Raw genomic sequence first — 19874 nt, forward strand, 5'->3', positions numbered from 1 at the left:
CATAGGGTGAGAGTCTTGTTCAGTTTTACACCCAGTTTCATTGCATGAATGGGGGCACTCCATCCATTAAATATTCTTGTAATTATTGGGGTAGAGCTCTTACTTAAGGCCTGTCTCGTGTTATTACACGTGAGAAGTTGTTCCGTATTAACCGTATCATGATGTGTATTCAACAATGGTGGTGGGATTAACTGTCTTCCATTAATATCAACATTACACATTTTGGAATGGAGAGAAACTGTCTGTTGGTGGAAGAATAATGACCCCTTGTTCACAGATCCCTCAAACTGGTTATATTGTGAGTTTTCCCCATCGTTTTTCAATTTCTGGTTTTCAGACGTGCTTGAATGTATGTGTAATCGAAGCCTGTGTTCAGAGTGGTTTGCATGAGTATTTGCAGTAGAGACTGGATGACTTTCCAGATTTTCCACATTTCCCTTCAGAGAATGTGTATGTTTCAAAAACTGCTTTAAGCCTTTGCTTGAAGAGATACACTGCTCTGCAGATGTTGATAACTGAAATGGGTGTTTTCCACAGTTTGACTCATATTGCTCATTTCTTATGGCAGTAATGTCCCCATTGTGTGAAACTGTCTTGGTTTCTTTCTGTCCAAATAAACATCTTCTCGGTCTTTCACATACCCCCATATATTCCTGGACTTTCATTAAATGTTCGTTTCCAAGGTAAGTTCTTTCATATATTCCTAGGTTTGCTTTTTGGATTAAGTTTTCTAATCTTGGATTCTTTGACATCAAACCACGGGTGTTGTGAGAGGACACAGCTGAAAGATATCAAATGAAAGTTTTCTTATCTACTATTCCTATCTATTGGGGCTGATGTGAGCTCATCTGGGACAGAAGGGGAGCCTCATTCTCTGTGGGAAGAGAACACGGCAACAGTCTGTGGCAGCAGGACAGAGTGAGACCTGTACACAGGGTACTGATGCCAGCCCTGCCCACCCAGCCTGAGAGGGTATCTGTTTGCTGCAGACAAAGGCTGGGTGCTGAAATGTGGGGTCTGGAGAGCATAGCCAGGCAGAGCACTGCTGTGGGCTGTGAGGAGACATCCTGAGGGGCAGGGAGTGAGGGAGGAGCTCTATAACTAGAATGCTTATGGAGGAAGCCTGACCACCAGAGAGCAGAGCACCTTTGTTGACTGATGCCCAAAGGGAAGACCCACCATTGCAGCCCCTCTCCCCCTGTGCTGGCCCCTCCTCTCCCAGCACTATGAAGGGCCACCACCCAGGTGGGCTCTATTGAGCTCCAGCCACAGCCTCCCCCCATGCACCTCCTCCACAATCAGCAGACTCCTGTGCTCTGGGGCAGCTTCTGGAGCAGCTTCTGGAGCAGACACCTGTGGGTGGCCCACACACATAGAAGGAGCTGAAAGCTCAGCTGATCCCCAGGGTTAAGGAAGGAAAACTGAAGTCTCTCCTCACGGTTACACAAACCATGCTTTTATACCTGCAACTGGCTTTGTCAACTCAGCCCCTACAGAGCATCTGAATGGATAACCAGGGCTCCCCCAGACATGGGAGGTGTAGCTTTAGCAGCTGTAGACTTTGTGGGGATGTATACTAGGGGGAAGGGCCAGGCTAGAGTCTGAGCTGCCCCCAGAGCACCACAGCATGTCCAGCTCCATGAATGCAATACTGGGACCTGAGTTCACTGGATCTCTGCTGGTGTTCCAGTGAAAACAACATCTGAGGAGGCACATCTCTCTGCTTTCACAAACAGTTTATGTAAATCCCTAAAAGTGAAAGCTGCTGGCACCAGAGCAATGTGCCAGTATGCCCATGGTTGAAGGCGGGCCAATGCAGTGCCAACATGCGGTCACATGAGACCCACACAGTGCATGAGCACACGCCAAGGTGAACAATCCCAGAGGAGCAATGCTTAGTGGCTTCTCTCCCAGTAGGTGTTCTCCAATCTTACCTGCCTTGACTACAGATCAGAATCAGAGGGAAGAAACACATCTGGGCTCTTCTCCATAAACCAAGAAGCAGACCCCACCCCGAGAGACCACTGAAAACCATAGAGCCAAGGGGAAATTCCCCTCAATATTTTGGGGAGGCATGGGTCACAATAACAGCAATCAAAGCCCAGATCAAGGGGATAAGGGTACAAGCCTGTGGACCAACCTCACCCCCTAGGGGGAAGACAACAGAGCAAGAGGAGCTAGGATCCTGCAGCCTGCAGAACAGACCACAAACCCAGAAAATTTGACAAAATGGGACGACAAAGAAGTAGGGTGTAGAGGAAGGAGCAAGACAAAAAGCTACAAGAACCACTAAATGAAGAAGAGACAGGCAGTCTAATGATTACTCTTCCACTTAAGTCATCTTAAATGCTGATGCCGCTAGATGCCTCTAATTCTTTAATCCACTTTTTATTTTAGTACGTTCTATATGATGTTTTAATATAAAAATCATAAATGATACTGACATAGGTCTAATCAGAAAGCGAGGACATGTAGGACAAAGTCTGGGGAAGTTGATAACAAGATTCATTAAATAAAGAAGCAGTTCTTGAGAAATTAAGAAATGAGACTTTCAAAGTATGGTGTGAACACTATCAATGCTCTCTGGAGATCGAATTGGGAAGGAAATCTTAAAAAGCGTAGATATCTATATGTAAAATGGATTCTTTTTGCAGTACAACATTGTAAATGAGTTATACTCCAATAAGAACGTTTTTAAAAGATTCTATTATCTAAACATTATAATAGTTTGAAACCATTAAAAATATGGTAGAAAACGTTTTAAGCTCTTATGCCAATTTATTTGAAAATTTTTTGAGTTAATTGAATATATTTAAGTCTTTTCAGTTCAGTTCAGTTCAGTTAAGCCTTTTCGCATTGAGGAATTGGGGCAGATACACTTAACATTTCATATGAGTTCATATGAAGAAAACAGAAACTTTGAAGTAATCCTGAGATTGGCATTCTTTCTCTTTAGGGAGGTTTTGGTTTATACAGTGAAGAAATTACTTGAATTTAAAATTTATAAGATCATATTTGTAGCTTCCAGTGTTTTAGAAATTATGTCAGAAACAAACAAACAAATAAACTCTGTCCCCATTATTCCTAGAACTTTGGCAGTATGTCCTCAATGCTGCTCACACACTGTCATCTAGAGGTAGAAGCTTTAATAGGAGCGTCTTAGAGTTTTTCAGAAATGTTCAGTTTTCCGAGGGGCCCCCTGCCCCCCCACGAAATGGAATAGTAATCGATTCATGCAGGTTGTCACCGGCCAAGAGAAGGGTTTCAGTTCTCACTGTGATTGAAATAAGTAATCACTGGAGATGAATTCAGGAATGATCTAAAGAGACAGAATGGGGCAGGTGATATCCGCCTATGACAGCAACAGAAAGAAACACAGACTTCTCTAAAACCATTTCCACTGAAGCAGATCTTCCCAAACCACATGACAAAGATGAATTCCTCACTAATCCTTGGACCTGTCGTGGAGTGGTCGGCTTCATCCATTGACCCCTACCTGTGTATACGGCTGGTGTCTCCAGTCTCCTTACATCCCAGGGATTCTTCATTTGCTCCAGAAAGGTGACCACGTCTGGCTTAGAGACCACGAGACCTGATATCAGGAAAAGGAATATTCGTTTTACAAGAGATTCATCAGTTTCCAATCTAATATGTATTCAAGTGAGAAGAAAAGGCACATGTGCTAAGTCGCGCCCGTCACGTCTGACTCTTTGCCACCCTATAGACTGTAGCCGCCAGGGTCCTCTGTCCATGGGAGTGTCCAGGCAAAAGTACTGAGTGGGTTGCCATGTCCTCCTCCAGGAGTTCTTCCCAACCCAGGGATCAAACCCATTTCTTTTACGTCTCCTGAATTGGCAGGCAGGTTCTTTACCACTACTGCCACCTGGGAAGCCCAGAGAAGGCATGGTAGAATGTTAATAGAGCCTAGAACTAAAGTATTTGGGGACATAATTTCCTAAGCTGTATTAACATTCCCTGGTAGCTCAGCTGGTAAAGAAGCCACCTGCACTGTGGGAGACCTGTGTTTGATGCCTGGGTTAGGAAGATCCTCTGGAAAGGGAACAGCTACCCACTCCACTATTATGCCCTGGAGAATTCCATGGACTATTCCATAGGCTCCCAAAAAGTCAGACATGACTGTTACCTTGCTCTTTACATTATTACATTATTAACATTCTAGAGAAGGCATGGTTGAATGTTAATATAGCCTACAAAATTATATCCCCAAATACTTTATCAAAGCACTTTTATAACTAAAAAATACATAAAGAAAAGATCTTGAGATTCTAGTCAAATACTACTAAGGCCAAAGTCAGTAAGTGGGAGAAATCTGATTTATAAAGGAGAATGGCACCCTTTTATACCACAGAACCTACAGAATTACCACTCACCTAGAAGAAGGAGGCAGATTCCATCAAGGAAAAGTTAGAATCATAATGAATCATCATGAAGTCTTCTTTCTCAACTCATAAATATCCATTTTCCCATAGAAAGCAGGGATCTGAAACTATTATAAGGAGCAGAAGATTCTAGGAGACATTCTAGAAATGCAGGAACCAAAACCCAGTGGGTAGAGAAGGGATTCTGGAAGGCAGTTATCCTCACCCAAGGAGGCCAGGTTCCTGTAGTTCTCTAACATCACGTCCCTGTACAATTCTCGCTGCCCGAGGTCCAGGCATTCCCACTCCTCTTGAGTGAAGTCTATGGCCACATCCTGGAATGTCACCAGTCCCTGAAATGCAAAGTACAGGTGCCATGTGGCCATGGGAAGACGTCCTAATGTGATCCAAGAGGAAACCAGCAAGAGAAATGGTTTTGATTTAGGAGAATGTCTGGTGTTACACAAGAATATAATTTTTACACAGTAATATTTTCTACCACATTTTTAACCCCAAGAAAAGAGGATGAGATACGATCCATGAACCACTACAGAAATCATTCTGATTTGAAAGAGTAATCATATGATCAGATCAACATTGGCATATTTATTTTTGAGTGTTGTACTCAGTTGACAGACGATAAACTGTCTATCAAAAGAAACAGGAAATATTTTTAAAAAGCACTTCCTGATCCAAATGTTCTGGAGTGGGCTCAGTGTGCCCCATTTTTCACAAGCTTATTTGAACGAGTAATGCGGGGGACTGCCCGTGAAGGGTTAAGTCTTGGGAGCTGCTCGGCGTTATGCAGAGCCTTAGGCACGTCCCTAAGCTCCCTGTCCCGCCCCCCTGAAGAGTTTACTACCCTTAAGGCTCCGGGACGTCTCGGTCTTGCAACATTTCATAGAAGATAGATTAGCTTATTGATAGAAGATAGATTATCTATTTGTGATCTGCACACAATGGTAAGGGTCTTGTGATTGTATCTGGAGATTAATATACAATCCTGTGAATGTCAGAAGTCACGTACTTTATCCTATATATACTGCAGCACAATAAAGGAAGGCATCAGCCATTTTGGTCTGATCCTCTCAACCCCATCTTTTGTCTCTATCTCTTATTTTTCTTAGCGGGGACACTCCGTTCTCTCCCTGTGCAGGTGCGACTCTTGTTTGTGCTGGCCGCGGCAGAGTAACGTGGAAAATTCTGCTCCATGAGTGACAATGTGTGAACAGCAACGAGGTAGAATAGTAAGGAAAGAATTCACATTTAACTTTGAAGTTTAAGTGCTTTACAGATTTTACAGGTCTGATAGGATAGTAATCTCGGCAGCAAGAATCATTTTAACAGTCTGGTATATACTACTTTCTGACAGTTTTCAGAGACTTGAATGTATAACAGGAATAATTTAAAATCAATAATGTTGCTGTAGCATCTTTTGGCAAATATTTTAATGAACATTCTTTAAATGACAACTTAAGGGACGGGGGAGCCTGGTGGGTTGCCGTCTATGGGGTCGCACAGAGTCGGACACGACTGGAGCAACGTAGCAGCAGCAGCAACTTTTACTTCAGTTTGTGACTCTAGACTTTAATCAAACGCAGACAAATACACAGAGCTAACTCTCATGAAAGTTTATAGAAATTTCTGTATTTGTAAATAATGCTAAAAGCAAGAAAAGTGTTAGTCACTCAGTCCTGTCCTACTCTTACCAACCCCAGGGACTGTAGCTTGCCACGCTTCTCTGCCCATGGGATCTCAAGGCACGAATACTGGAGAGGGTAGCTATTCCCTGCTTCACGGAATCTTCAAAAAAGAAAAACAAAAAATCAATCAAATGATGTTAACATGTTCATGCATACAGACATACACTAAAATGGGAGTGTATACTTATTAAGAGAAAAATGGTCATGTCAATAAAATCAGGATAATTTTTAACTGACTGAAAATGTACATAAATATTTGAGGATGATATTGTTAGGTAGGTAGAATAGGGAAAAGGAGTCCAAAATGGTGGTGGCTAAAAGTCAAGGAAGGTCAAGGAGGGTCCAAGGACCAGGAGTGGGATGCCACTGCCTTCTCCTGAAAAAACAGCACTCCGGGCTAAACCCAATTTGCATAGGGCAGGCCCAGGTCGAGGGAAAAACATATAAAGGCAGGAGCCAAAGTGCTTTCTCTCTCTCTTTCTCTCCCGCGTTTGTGCGCCCTTCCTCTCTTTCTCCCTCCCTCCCGCACTCCTCCAATCTCTTCTCTACAAGTCCTTGGGTTGGCATGCCCTCATGCTTCAAGGATGGATTCTCCTGCTATCTTCTAAATAAAATAGAGCTGTAACACTGATTTGCCTAAGCGAAAACATGGTTTGTCCAAGACCCAAGAGCTGTGATGCGCCAAGGGCTTAAATGTCTGTCACTCCAAATCTTTGTTGTGACGAGACAAAGTACCGAGGTACATACACTCATGTGACAATATTATTTTAATTTTTAAAAATAGACTAGGCTGCAGACATACACAGTGATTAAAAAAATAGACAGCTTTGGTTCTGAATTTTTTAATTACCTCAAAAAACTACCATTTGCATGGAACTATATTTTAAAAATTAGCACAGCTGAACATAGATAAGCAGTAATATGATTCTTGTAAACATTTTGGAAAATACCGAAATGTGATGAGACTCTATCTATCTGTGATATGAGAGTGGAGTGTACTGGAAATGATCAGACCTGGGCTTGAGTGGTGAAAATCCCCACTCCCAAATCCCAGCATCTCTAGTAAACACACAGGAGTGTTGTCAACTACAAATCGACACTTTCCGAAAGCATTGCCAGCGACTGAACAAGACCTTTTAGAACTAACACCCAAAAAAGATGTCCTCTTCATTATAGGGGACTGGAATGCAAAAGTAGGAAGTCAAGAAACACCTGCAGTAACAGGCAAATTTGGCCTTGCAATGCGGAATGAAGCAGGGCAAAGACTAATAGAGTTTTGCCAAGAAAATGCACTGGTCATAGCAAACACCCTCTTCCAGCAACACAAGAGAAGACTCTACACATGGACATCACCAGATGGTCAACACCAAAATCAGATTGATTATATTCTATGCAGCCAAAGATGGAGAAGCTCTATACAGTCAATAAAAATGAGACCAGGAGCTGACTGTGGCTCAGATCATGAACTCCTTATTACCAAATTCAGACTGAAATTGAAGAAAGCAGGGAAAATGACTAGACCATTCAGGTATGACCTAAATCAAATCCCTTATGATTTTACAGTGGAAGTGAGAAATAGACTTAAGGGCCTAGTTCTGATAGAGTGCCTGATGATCTATGGAATGAGGTTCATGATATTGTACAAGAGACAAGGATCAAGACCATTCCCATGGAAAAGGAATGCAAAAAAGCGAAATGGCTGTCTCGGGAGCCTTACAAATAGCTGTGAAAGAAGGGAAGAGAAAAGCAAAGGAGAAAAGGAAAGATATAAGCATCTGAATGCAGAGTTCCAAAGAATAGCAAGAAGAGATTAAGAAAGCCTTCTTCAGAGATCATTGCAAAGAAATAGAGGAAAACAACAGAATGGGAAAGACTAGAGATCTCTTCAAGAAAATCAGAGATACCAAGGGAACATTTCATGCAAACATGGGCTTGATAAAGGACAGAAATGGTATGGACCTACAGAAGCAGAAAATATTAAGAAGAGGTGGCAAGAATCCACAGAAGAACTGTACAAAAAAGATCTTCACGACCTGGATAATCAAGATCGTGTGATCACTCATCTAGAGCCAGACATCCTGGAATGTGAAGTCAAGTGGGCCTTACAAAGCATCACTATGAACAAAACTAGTGGAGGTGATGGAATTCCAATTGAGCTGTTTCAAATGAAAGATGATGCTGTGAAAGTGCTGCACTCAATATGCCAGCAAATTTGGCCACAGGACTGGAAAAGGTCCGTTTTCATTCCAATCCCAAAGAAAGGCAATGCCAAAGAATGGTCAAACTACCGCACAATTGCACTCATCTCACATGCTAGTAAAGTAATGCTCAAAATTCTCCAAGCTAGGCTTCAGCAATATGCGAACCGTGAACTTCCTGATGTTCAAGCTGGTTTTGGAAAAGGCAAAGGAACCAGAGATCAAATTGTCAACATCCGATGGATCATGGAAAAAGCTAGAGATTTCCAGAAAAAACATCTATTTCTGCTTTATTGACTATGCCAAAGCCTTTGACTGTGTGGATCAAAATAAACTGTGGAAAATTCTGAAAGAGATGGGAATACCAGACCACCTGACCTGCCTCTTAAGGAAATCGGTATGCAAGTCAGGAAGCAACACTTAGAACTGGACTTGGAACATCATACTGGTTCCAAATAGGAAAAGGAGTGCGTGCGTCAAGACTGTATATCTCACCCTGCTTATTTAACCTCTATGCAGAGAACATCATGAGAAACGCTGGACTGACGAAACACAAGCTGGAGTCAAGATTGCCAGGAGAAATATCAATAACGTCAGATATGCAGATGACACCACCCTTATGGCAGAAAGTGAAGAGGAACTAAAAAGCCTCTTGATGAAAGTGAAAGAGGAGAGCGAAAATGTTGGCTTAAAGCTCAACATTCAGAAAACAAAGATCATGGCATCCGGTCCCATCACTTCATGAGAAATAGATGGGGAAACAGTGGAAATAGTCTCAGACTGTATTCTTTGGGGCTCTAAAATCACTGCAGATGGTGACTGCAGCCATGAAATTAAAAGACTCTTACTCCTTGGAAGAAACGTTATGACCAACCTAGATAGCATATTTAAAAGCAGAGACATTACTTTTCTGACTGAGGTTCGTCTAGTCAAGGCTATGGATTTTCCTGTGGTCATGTATGGATGTGAGAGTTGGACTGTGAAGAAGGCTGAGTGCTGAAGAGTTGATGCTTTTGAACTGCGGTGTTGGAGTAGACTCTTGAAAGTCCCTTAGACTTCAAGGAGATCCAACCAGTCCATTCTGAAGGAGATCAGCCCTGGGATTTCTTTGGAAGGAATGATGCTAAAGCTGAAACTCCAGTGCTTTGGCCACCTCATGTGAAGAGCTGACTCATTGGAAAAGACTATGATGCTGGGAGGGATTGGGGGCAGGAGGAGAAGTGGACGACAGAGGATGAGATGCCTGGATGGCATCACTGACTAATGGATGTGAGTCTAAGTGAACTCCGGGAGTTGTTGATGGATAGGGAGGCCTGGCAGGCTGTGATTCAAGCGGTTGCAAAAAGTCAGAGACGGCTGAGTTGACTGAACTGAACTGAGCAACAACAAGGGCGTTTGCCATCTGCCTCTGGGAAGAATGAACCCTATGGTGCTGCAACTGACTTCAGTCCCCTAGTCGTAGTTTAGGGTGGATTGAGGCACTCTGCTCCAGGGAATCTGGTGGAACAGGTCTTTGGAGAGTCAGATATTTTCAGGAACTGCTTTCATGATACCAATCCTTGCATCTCTTCATATCTAGAAAAGCACTAAACCACTAAATGATGAATTCAGTTCCTCACGACTGGCAGGAAACCTTTTGTAAAGTAAGTGCTTGATTGCACTGAACTCCCCCTTCACTAAAGTCACATACTGACCTTCCCCCACTGGCTCTTTGGAGCAGTTTCTCAGAGTTCTCTGAGATGCTGTCTCCTGGGCTGCTGTCCTCATTTTGCCCCAAATAAAACTTAATGCCCATCTCTCAAAGTGTGCATCTGTTTTAGCTGACAGTGTTTATTTCTCAAAGCAGAGTAACTAAGAAGATACGGCATTTCCTCATTAACTGTGACAGGCATATCCATCATCTTTCTTTCCAAGACCCTTGTTCAAGACAAAAAATTAAAAAGTGAATTTCATAGCGTGGAAATCTCAGAGAAGCACCTGAACCAGTGAACATCAGAGGTCACGGGGTAAGAGTACATGTAAAAATGCATATTACCGCCAGGCTTCTTGGCAATATTAGGAAAAGCATGATCTCAATCTACCATGAAAAATGTCAGCTTTCTGCAAGTTCCACCTCCTGTATACGTCCCATGATCTGTAGCTTATAGTCCACTTAATTAGTATATTTTCCTTATCGGTATAGAGGATTGTTTCTGCTACTTTAACTTCTGAAAAATTCTGGAATGCTGAGTTCATTCTATTAACAAGGGCACTTTCTTACTCCTGTTCCAGAGAGCTGAACTGCATCCACATGTAAATTCATCACGGCATTTCCCCGACTTCCCTAAGATCCTAACATCAAACCACATCCCAGTGGGAATCTCAGATACCAGTGCCTCCCCATATTGATCTCTCACAAAGGGAATGTATTGAACATTGAAAGTCACTATTTCATGTTGAGAATTCATCATGCTCTATAGAAAGCCAGGATACACACAATGGAGAAAAGGCTCTGGAACATGAGGGAGACGAAACCTGAAGAGCTGGTTTTCACTATTTAAAATTTAAAAAAAAAAGGGGGGGGGGTGAATGAGAAGGTGATTACAAGCACTCCAGGCAGAAAACTTAGAAGCAGAGAACTAAAGGTTTGCAGATTCTCAGTCCAGGCATGTCAGGAGGAAAAGCAGACACAGCCCCACACCCGGGACAGGACAATTACCTGAGAAGCTGCCATTTCCTCCTCTTCTTCCTCCTGCTCTGCGTCTTCTGTGGGGATATGACTTCTCAAACTCACATCTGCATGTTGAGAAAATACCTTTAAAAGCATCCATACAGCCGTTTAACCTGCAACTGCTGCAGTGAAAAAGAAGAAAACGTTTTCTTGTTTCTCTCACCCTTTTCGGAGCTCTTTGCTGACTTTCTCTGTTCCTGATCTGTAGTGGGTAATCAAGACTAACCTGATATGCTAATCACATCCTGGTGCTCCACTCTATTGGCAGATCTTCCCGGCTAGTTCCTCTCCTTCCTTTTTGCACTACAGAGAGCAGGCCTCAGAACAATTCACCAGACACAATGGACCCTACTTCTGGGCTACCTGACCCAGCCTACCAGGGTTTTGAAAAAATGCAAGAGGAAGACCTGCATTCAGGAGCCCTGAGGGAAACCTCACATTTGGCACATGTGTGAGACCTCAGGAAGGGAGGATTTAGGGCGGGAACTTCTAGAAGCAAAGGTCAACCTGATTCCCTGGGGAGGGGCTCTTTCTAGGATGGGTGTGGTGGTCCTCGCCTGTGCCTGCGCCCTTGGGGGAAGGGAGGGGAGAGGTGAGTGGTGGGAATCACCTGGGGGTCTTGGGTTCCTGCCAGGCTTTACTTGCAGACTTCTTCCCAAATATCTCCCATGTCCTTAGCTGTTTTCACCCCTCTCTGCAGCCTGGGGACACACGTTTTCACAAAATGATTTGCATTGTGACCACCTCTCTGCAGCTGTGGCACCTCCAACTTCAGAGACCAGGAACCTGGAGGTATTTCCATCACAGCTTTCTTTGAAAATAAACCAGAGGCAACAGAAGGCCTGGCGAGCTGCAGTCTATGGGGTCACAAAGAGTAGGACAGGACTGAGCAGCTAAACTGAACTGAACTGAGCAGGACACGCTAGGTTAACAAGTGTGTGTGGGCAGAGACAAATACCTTTGAAAATGATGCCCTAAATGCTATCTGATGACCAAGCAAGGAAATAATGATCGGTGTTGTCGTTTAAGTTACATTAACAAGAATTAACACGTGAGAGCCTAGTTCTACTTCCTGTGTGTGTGTTTTTCTAGGTTTTATGAATCAACTGCTACAGTTTGTTGTCTGTGCCTATTAGAGAGCTCTATTTTCTCACATCTTTAACGTATAATGACTAAGGAAAAATTAAAGATAGAAGCATGTCCATCTTTCTAATATTATATGTTCTAAAAAATATTCAGTGTGCATGCACCAGTACCAACTTTGTAGAAGATTTCGTTTCACAGCAGAGCTGAGAACAAGGTACAACGTTTCCCATACCCAGATGACTCTTGTTCCCACACGTGGACAACCTCCCTACTTACCTTTCCCCACCAGAGTGAGCATTTGTTACCACTGATGAAGCTACAAGGACAGTAAATATACTCTTTAGTTTACCCTTATGTTTCTCTTTTAGGGATGTGCACTCCATACCTCTGGATAAATGTATAATAACATGTGTCCATCACAACAGTTTAACACAAATTATTTCACGGTCCTGAAAGTTTTCTAGATTTAGGATATTCATAATCCTTCCTTTGAAACCCATGGCAACCACAGACCTTTTAAATCTCTTCTATATTTCCTACTAGATTCCCAGGTGACTGAGTGGGAAGAACTTTCTACCTGCCGATGCAGGACATCCAGGTGATGTAGGTTCCATCCTTGGGTCAGGAAGATCCCCTGGAGGAAGAAATGGAAACCCACTCTAGTATCCTTTCCTGGGAAATCTATGGACAGAAGAGCCTGGCAGGCTACAGCCCCTGGGCTCACAAAGACTCAGACACCACTGAGCACATATGAACATTTACCTACACCAAAGTGTCATATTGTAAAATTGCTACTTTCTGTAGCATTTTTGAATGGGCTTCTTTCACTTCATAAAATGCATGCCACGATTGTCCGTGTATTTTATGCCTTGAAACCTCAACATCCAAAAGCTTAAGAACCACCGTTGTGCCTATATTCCTGCTCAGTAAATAAGTTCATCAACACCATTTTTTTAGATTCCATGTATATCTGTTACAATATTTGTCCAGATATAGAGAACAGATGTGTGGACATGGCAGGAGAAGAGGGGGACAAACTGAAGAGCCTTCCTGACACACATACACTACCATGGCTGAAATGCTGGAGAAGACTCTTGCGAGGCCCTTGGACTGCACGGAAATCCAGCCAGTCCATCCTAAGGGAGATCAGTCCTGGGTGTTCATTGGAAGGACTGATGCTGAAGCTGAAACTCCAGTCCTTTGGCCACCTCATGTGAAAAGCTGACTCATTTGAAAAGCCCCTGATGCTGGGAATGATTGAAGTGGGGAGCAGAAGGGGACGACCGAGGATGAGATGGTTGGATGGCATCACCGACTCAGTGGACATGAGTTTGAGTAAACTCTGCGAGTTGGTGATGGACAGGGAGGCCTGGCGTGCTGCAGTCCACGGGGTCACAAACACTTGGACATGACTGAGCAAGTGAAATTAACTGAACTGATGGTTAAAACAGGTAGCTAGTGGGAATCTGCTGGATAGCACAGGGAGCTCAGCTTTGTGTTCTTGCTGACCAGAGGGGTGAAATGGAGATCACGGGAGGGAGGTTCAAGAGAGAGCAGATTCATGCATACTTATGGCTGATTGATGATGTCGTACAGCAGAAACTAACACAACATTGTAAAGCAATTATATTCCAATACAAAATATACATGCATCTCTAAAGGAAAAAAGCTAAACAGACGGGTCACCCAGCGGTGGAGTATCCATCTGACAGTTCGGGGGACGTGGGATTGATCACCTGGTCCAGGAATACTCCACATGCATTGGGGCAGCTAAGCCTGTGCGCCACAACTGCTGAGCCTGGGTGGGGCCACTTGCTCTTTTAGACAGGCAAGAGGCAAATGAAAGATGCTCAGCAGCGCTAAACAATAAGAAATGCAAAACAAAGCTACAAAGATGCGTCATCTCATGCCAGTCAGAATAACAATTAGCAAAGAGCCCACTATTAATATTGTAAACGCTGACGAGGCTTGGAGATCAGGGAACCTCCTGCATGGCTGGAGAGAATGTAAACTGGGGCAGTCACAGGGGGAGGACAGTGTGGAACTTCCTTAAAAAATGTAGCCTCCTAACATTTAAGGAAATGAATTCCATGAAAAATAGACAAAACAGATTAATTGACAAATTGACAAGTTTTGCAGTATTTAGTCAATCATCTGCAAGTCTAAAATGACCCGTTTTGATCTAGCCTTTCTAAATTCTCTAAGTTAAATGTGTACAAATACACATACACTCACATTTTCCTTCTTGGTTTTCTCACTGCTAACGTGTATACCATCAGATATTTATATATTGTATTCAATGTGTGTTATATCAATTATATGATGTATATATCTTCAGATATTTATATATTGCATTCAAAGTATGCCAAGGCCATGAGAAAAGAGTTCCTTTAAGCCTAGACAAGAAACTTGTGCTAAGACTTATACAGGGCAAGATTTTATAAATCTTGGTTCAGAACTTTCCCATCATGGCTTTTAATTATGCTTTTTGTGACTTTGTTAAATTGACATTTGCTTAAATGAGCCCCTGGAAACTTTTAGCTAACAGAAGAACCAAGGACAATTGAAGTAGATGAGTTTATGACTCTAGGTCCTAAGAGAATTCACGGGAAGCCTTGAGGGCCCCTGAGGAAGGTCAAGGCTAGAACCAGGCAGAGAAAGCTCCAGTACTTCGGGTTCAGGCCTTTCTAATGGACCCTGGGTGAAGTGCTGTGGGCTCCCCAGGCTGAGTGTGGATTGGTCCATTCAAACCAAGAGGAGCAGGAATCTAGAGCTCTGAGGGTGTCAATGAAGGCGGGCCTGTGCAGTAGACCCTGGGGTTCAGCACGACTGCTGGTCTCAGGGTGGGTGGTCATCTAGCACAGGTGTTCACAGGACTGGCTGGTGTGAGTTCAAGGACCTGCAGGCTGCCTGCTCCCCAGACAGACGCTGAGGCAGCAACAGCAAGGAGTAGTTCAGGTAAACTCTCAACAATACTCTGTATGATCCTTCTTAGAACCATCACAATATCCCAGTAGTTATGGGGGGGGGGGCGGGGGAGTACAATGGAGAAATGATGGGAAATAGCCAATTATTTGAGGCTTAAAGGCAGCATGGAAACTAATTGTGACAGGTATCATCCTTCTGTGCTAACAAAGAGTTTATTGTTAGGTATTTTCCCTTCAACCTTAAATCGGTAGGTTGACAATTCATTACACACCAACTTCATCACAAGAAACCGTCCAGTTTTATTAACATGTTATATCACACAGTCAGAATAAAACCTTTTCCAACCCACTGTGTAACTGAATAAAATACAGATTACAAGCATAAACAATGATATTCATTCCTCTGATACAATGATCTAAGAACTGTGATTCATATGTTTACAAAATGGAGGTTAATTGTTTATGAAATAAAACATACACTAATTATATAACTTTGCTGGGAGGTGTTTCCATACATTTCTAGGGTATCAGAGATGTCTTTATTTGAAACATGTCAACTAATATTCATGACTTCTGTTGATATTATAAAGATACATCAAGATTTCAGTGAACCGTCATTGTATTTTACTTAAATAGCAAGTAACATAACTATTGAAAATGTACATCTTACTTTAATATGTGGAATTTCTCCCTGAACACTTACCTCATGGTGACCTACAGGGATGTTTGACATGAATGACTAACGCCTCCATTTAGATGTACATGTTACATTCCTGTGTCCTTAATCTTCTAATGGAGAATAAATATAAATGATTTCTTCCTAGGATTGAAGGCCTTGTCTCATCTTGGAGATAGCAACCATCAAAACATAACTTTGCATACACACTAGAAATGAAGCATAGCAGCATGGAGTAATTTGAGAGTTGAATCACATTTATTTTGGTTTTCAAACAATCACAAATCATGTCAATATAAACAAAGATATATTGCTAATATTTGTAGATTTCTAAATACCAACCTTCATCTTGTGATCCATACTAACATATCAATTTTCTATCTGTTTTAACTATGGATTACTATCTACAATACTTCTCCTGAAGAGGAACTTGAAAAAACAGGATTGATGAAATGCTTTCTATTGTGTGGGCTTCCCTGATAGCCCAGTTGGTAAAGAATCCACCTCCCACTCCACTATTCTGGCCTGGAGAATTCCAGGGACACAGTCCATGGGGTTGCAAAGAGTTGGAAACAACTGAGCGACTTTCACTTTTTCTAGTGTGCAATTTCTGATATTTATTTAGATTTAATTTTTATTAAATATTTTCCACATTTTCTTTATGTCATTCCTTATCTTTCTTAAATAAATGGTCTTGTATTTTCTGAAGTGTATGTTTAGGACAAACTTCTTCCATGTACGTGCTCTCTGTCTAATAAGGTGAGAGCTCAGATTAAAGCCTTTGCCACTTCTCCAGTATGAATTCTCTGATGGTGAGTAAGACGTGAGTGCTTGATGAAGGCTTTTCCACATTCTTTACATTTCTAAGCTTTCTCTACAGTATGAATTCTCTGATGGTAAGTTAGACCTGAGTGCTTGCTAAAGTCTTTGCCACAATCCTTACATTTATAAGGCCTCTCCCCAGTATGAATTCTCTGGTGTTGAGTAAGATTTGAGTACTGACTGAAGGCTTTTCCACATTCTTTACATTTATAAGGCTTCTCTCCAGTATGAATTCTCTGGTGATCAGTAAGACATGACTTCTGATTAAAGGCTTTGCCACACTCTGTACATTTATAAGGCCTCTCCCCAGTGTGAATGCGCTGATGTCTACTAAGGTTTGAGTAACACATAAATGCTTTTTCACATTCTTTACATTCATAAGGTTTCTTGCCAGTGTGGATTTGCTGATGGTGACTAAGCTCTGAATTCTGATTAGAGGTGTTACCACACTCTGTATATTTGAAAGGTTTCCATCCTGAATGAATTTTCCTGTGTCTGCTTAGACTGGATGAGTTAGTAAAGGCTTTCTCACATTTTGTACACTTGTAACTTTTCTGCGGATTCTGAAAACTCTGCTGTTGAGTGAGATTTGAAGACTGATTAGAGACATCACCATATTCACAATTGTAAATCTTCTCTTCAGTGTGTGCACTCTCATTTAGTGGAAAACCTGATGTTTGGTAAAAGATATTCCTCCATGTACTATTGTTAGAATCTTTGTCTGAAGATTGAGGTCCCTGATGTTTCATAGGGTGAGAGTCTTGTTCAGTTTTACACCCAGTTTCATTGCATGAATGGCTTCTCACTCCACCGTAAATATTCTTGTAATTATTGGGGGTAGAGCTCTTACTTAAGTCCTGACTCGTGTTATTACACGTGAGAAGTTGTTCCGTATTAACCGTATCATGATGTGTATTGAACAGTGATGGTGGGATTAACTCTCTTCCATTAATATCAACATTACACATTTTGGAACAGAGAGAAACTGTCTGTTGATGGAAGAATAATGATCCCTTGTTCACAGATCCCTCAAACTGATTATTTTGTGACTTTTCCCCATCATTTTTAAATTTCTGGTTTTCAGACGTGCTTGAATGTATGTGTAATCGCAGCCTGTGTTCAGAGTGGTTTGCATGAGTATTTGCAGTAGAGACTGGATGACTTTCCAGATTTTCCACATTTCCCTTCAGAGAATGTGCATGTTTCAAAAACTGATTTAAGCCTTTGCTTGAAGAGATACACTGCTCTGCAGATGTTGATAACTGAAATGGGTGTTTTCCACAGTTTGACTCACATTGCTCATTTCTTTTGGCAGTAATGTCCACACTGTGTGAAAGTGTCTCGGTTTCTTTCTGTCCATATAAACATCTTCTCGGTCTTTCACATACCCCCATATATTCCTGGTCTTTCATTAAATGTTCGTTTCCAAGGTAAGCTCTTTCAAATATTCCTAGGTTTGCTTTTTGGATTAAATTTTCTAATCTTGGATTCTTTGACATCAAACCACCGGTGTTGTGAGAGGACACAGCTGAAAGATATCAAATGAAAGTTTTCTTATCTGCTATTCCTATCTACTGGGGCTGGTGTGAGCTCAGCTGGGACAGAAGGGGAGCCTCATTCTCTGTGGGAGGAGAACAGGGCAACAGTCTGTGGCAGCAGGACAGAGTGAGACCTGTACACAAGGTACTGATGCCAGCCCTGCCCACCCAGCCTGAGAGGGCATCTGCTGCTGCAGCCAAAGTCTGGGTGCTGAAATGTGGGGTCTGCATGGCATAGCCAGGCAGAGCACTGCTGTGAGCTGTGAGGAGACATCCTGAGGGGCCGGGGGTGAGGGAGGACCTCTATAACTAGAATGCTTATGGAGGAAACCTGACCACCAGAGAGTAGAGCGCCTTTGTTGACTGATGCCCAAAGGGAAGACCCACCATTGCAGCCCCTCTCCCCCTGTGCTGGCCCCTCCTCTCCTAGCACTAAGAAGGGCCACCACCCAGGTGGGCTCTATTGAGCTCCAGCCACAGCCTCCCCCCATGCACCTCCTCCACAATCAGCAGACTCCTGTGCTCTGGGGCAGCTTCTGCAGCAGACACCTGTGGGTTGCCCACACACATAGAAGCAGCTGAAAGCTCAGCTGATCCCCAGGTTTAAGGAAGGAAAACTGAAGTCTCTTCTCACGTTGCACAAACCATGCTTTTATACCTGCAACTGGCTTTGTCAACTCAGCCCCTACAGACCATCTGAATGGACAACCAGGGCTCCTCCAGTCGTGGGAGGTGTAGCTTTAGCAGCTGTAGACTTTGCGGGGATGTATACTAGGGGGTAGGGCCAGGCTAGAGTCTGAGCAGGTCCAGCTCCATGAATGCAATTCTGGGACCTGAGTTCACTGGATCTCTGCTGGTGTTCCAGTGAAAAGAAAATCTGAGGAGGCACATCTCTCTGCTTTCACAGTTTATGTAAATCCCTAAAAGTGAAAGCTGCTGGCACCAGAGCAATGTGCCAGCATGCCCATGGTTGAAGGGGACCAATGCAGTGCCAACATGCGGTCACATGAGGTTCACACAGTGCATGAGCACACCCCAAGGTGAACAATCCCAGAGGAGCAATCCTTAGTGGCTTCCCTCCCAGTGGGTGTCCTCCAATCCTACCTGCCTTGACTACAGATCAGAATCACAGCGAAGAAACACATCTGGGGGCTCTTCTCCACAAACCAGGAATCAGACTCCAAACCGACAGACCAGTGACAACCATAGAGCCAAGGGGAAATTCCCCTCAATATTTTGGGGAGGCATGGGTCACAATAACAGCAATCAAAGCCCAGATCAAGGGGATAAGGGTACAAGCCTGTGGACCAAACTCACTCGCTAGGGGGAAGACAACAGAGCAAGAGGAGCTAGGATCCTGCAGCCTGCAGAACAGACCACAAACCCAGAAAATTTGACAAAATGAGAGGACAATGAAGTATGATGTAGAGGGAAGAGCAAGACAAAAAGCTACAACAACCACTAAATGAAGAAGAGACAGGCAGTCTAATGATTACTGTACCACTTAAGTCATCTTAAATGCTGATGCCACCAGGTGCCCTCTAATTCTTTAACCCACTTTTTATTTTAGCAAGTTCCATATGATGTTTCAATATAAAAATCATAAATGATACTGACATAGGTCTAATCAGAAAGCAAGGACATGTAGGACAAAGTCTGTGGAAGTTGATAACAAGATTCATTAAATAAAGAAGCAGTTCTTGAGAAATTAAGAAATGAGACTTTCAAAGTATGGTGTGAACACTATCAATGCTCTGTGGAGATCGAATTGGGAAGGAAATCTTAAAAAGAGTAGATATCTATATGTAAAATGGATTCTTTTTGCAGTACAACAT

At 42.8% G+C, this 19874-nt stretch overlaps 1 protein-coding gene and 1 pseudogene across 1 annotated transcript in view; both read right to left on the reverse strand.

Moving 5' to 3' along the window:
* LOC108638079 overlaps positions 1 to 15711 on the reverse strand; it is a 36591-nt pseudogene extending 20880 nt beyond the window's left edge.
* Positions 16447 to 19874, reverse strand: part of LOC108638080 (zinc finger protein 675-like) — a 47708-nt gene continuing 44280 nt past the window's right edge. The window contains 1 exon segment of the mRNA XM_018063205.1: positions 16447 to 18029. Coding sequence (XP_017918694.1) covers positions 16447 to 18029 — 1583 coding nt within the window.

Source organism: Capra hircus, chromosome 18, assembly GCF_001704415.2.
Source record: "Capra hircus breed San Clemente chromosome 18, ASM170441v1, whole genome shotgun sequence".
NCBI lineage: Eukaryota > Metazoa > Chordata > Mammalia > Artiodactyla > Bovidae > Capra > Capra hircus.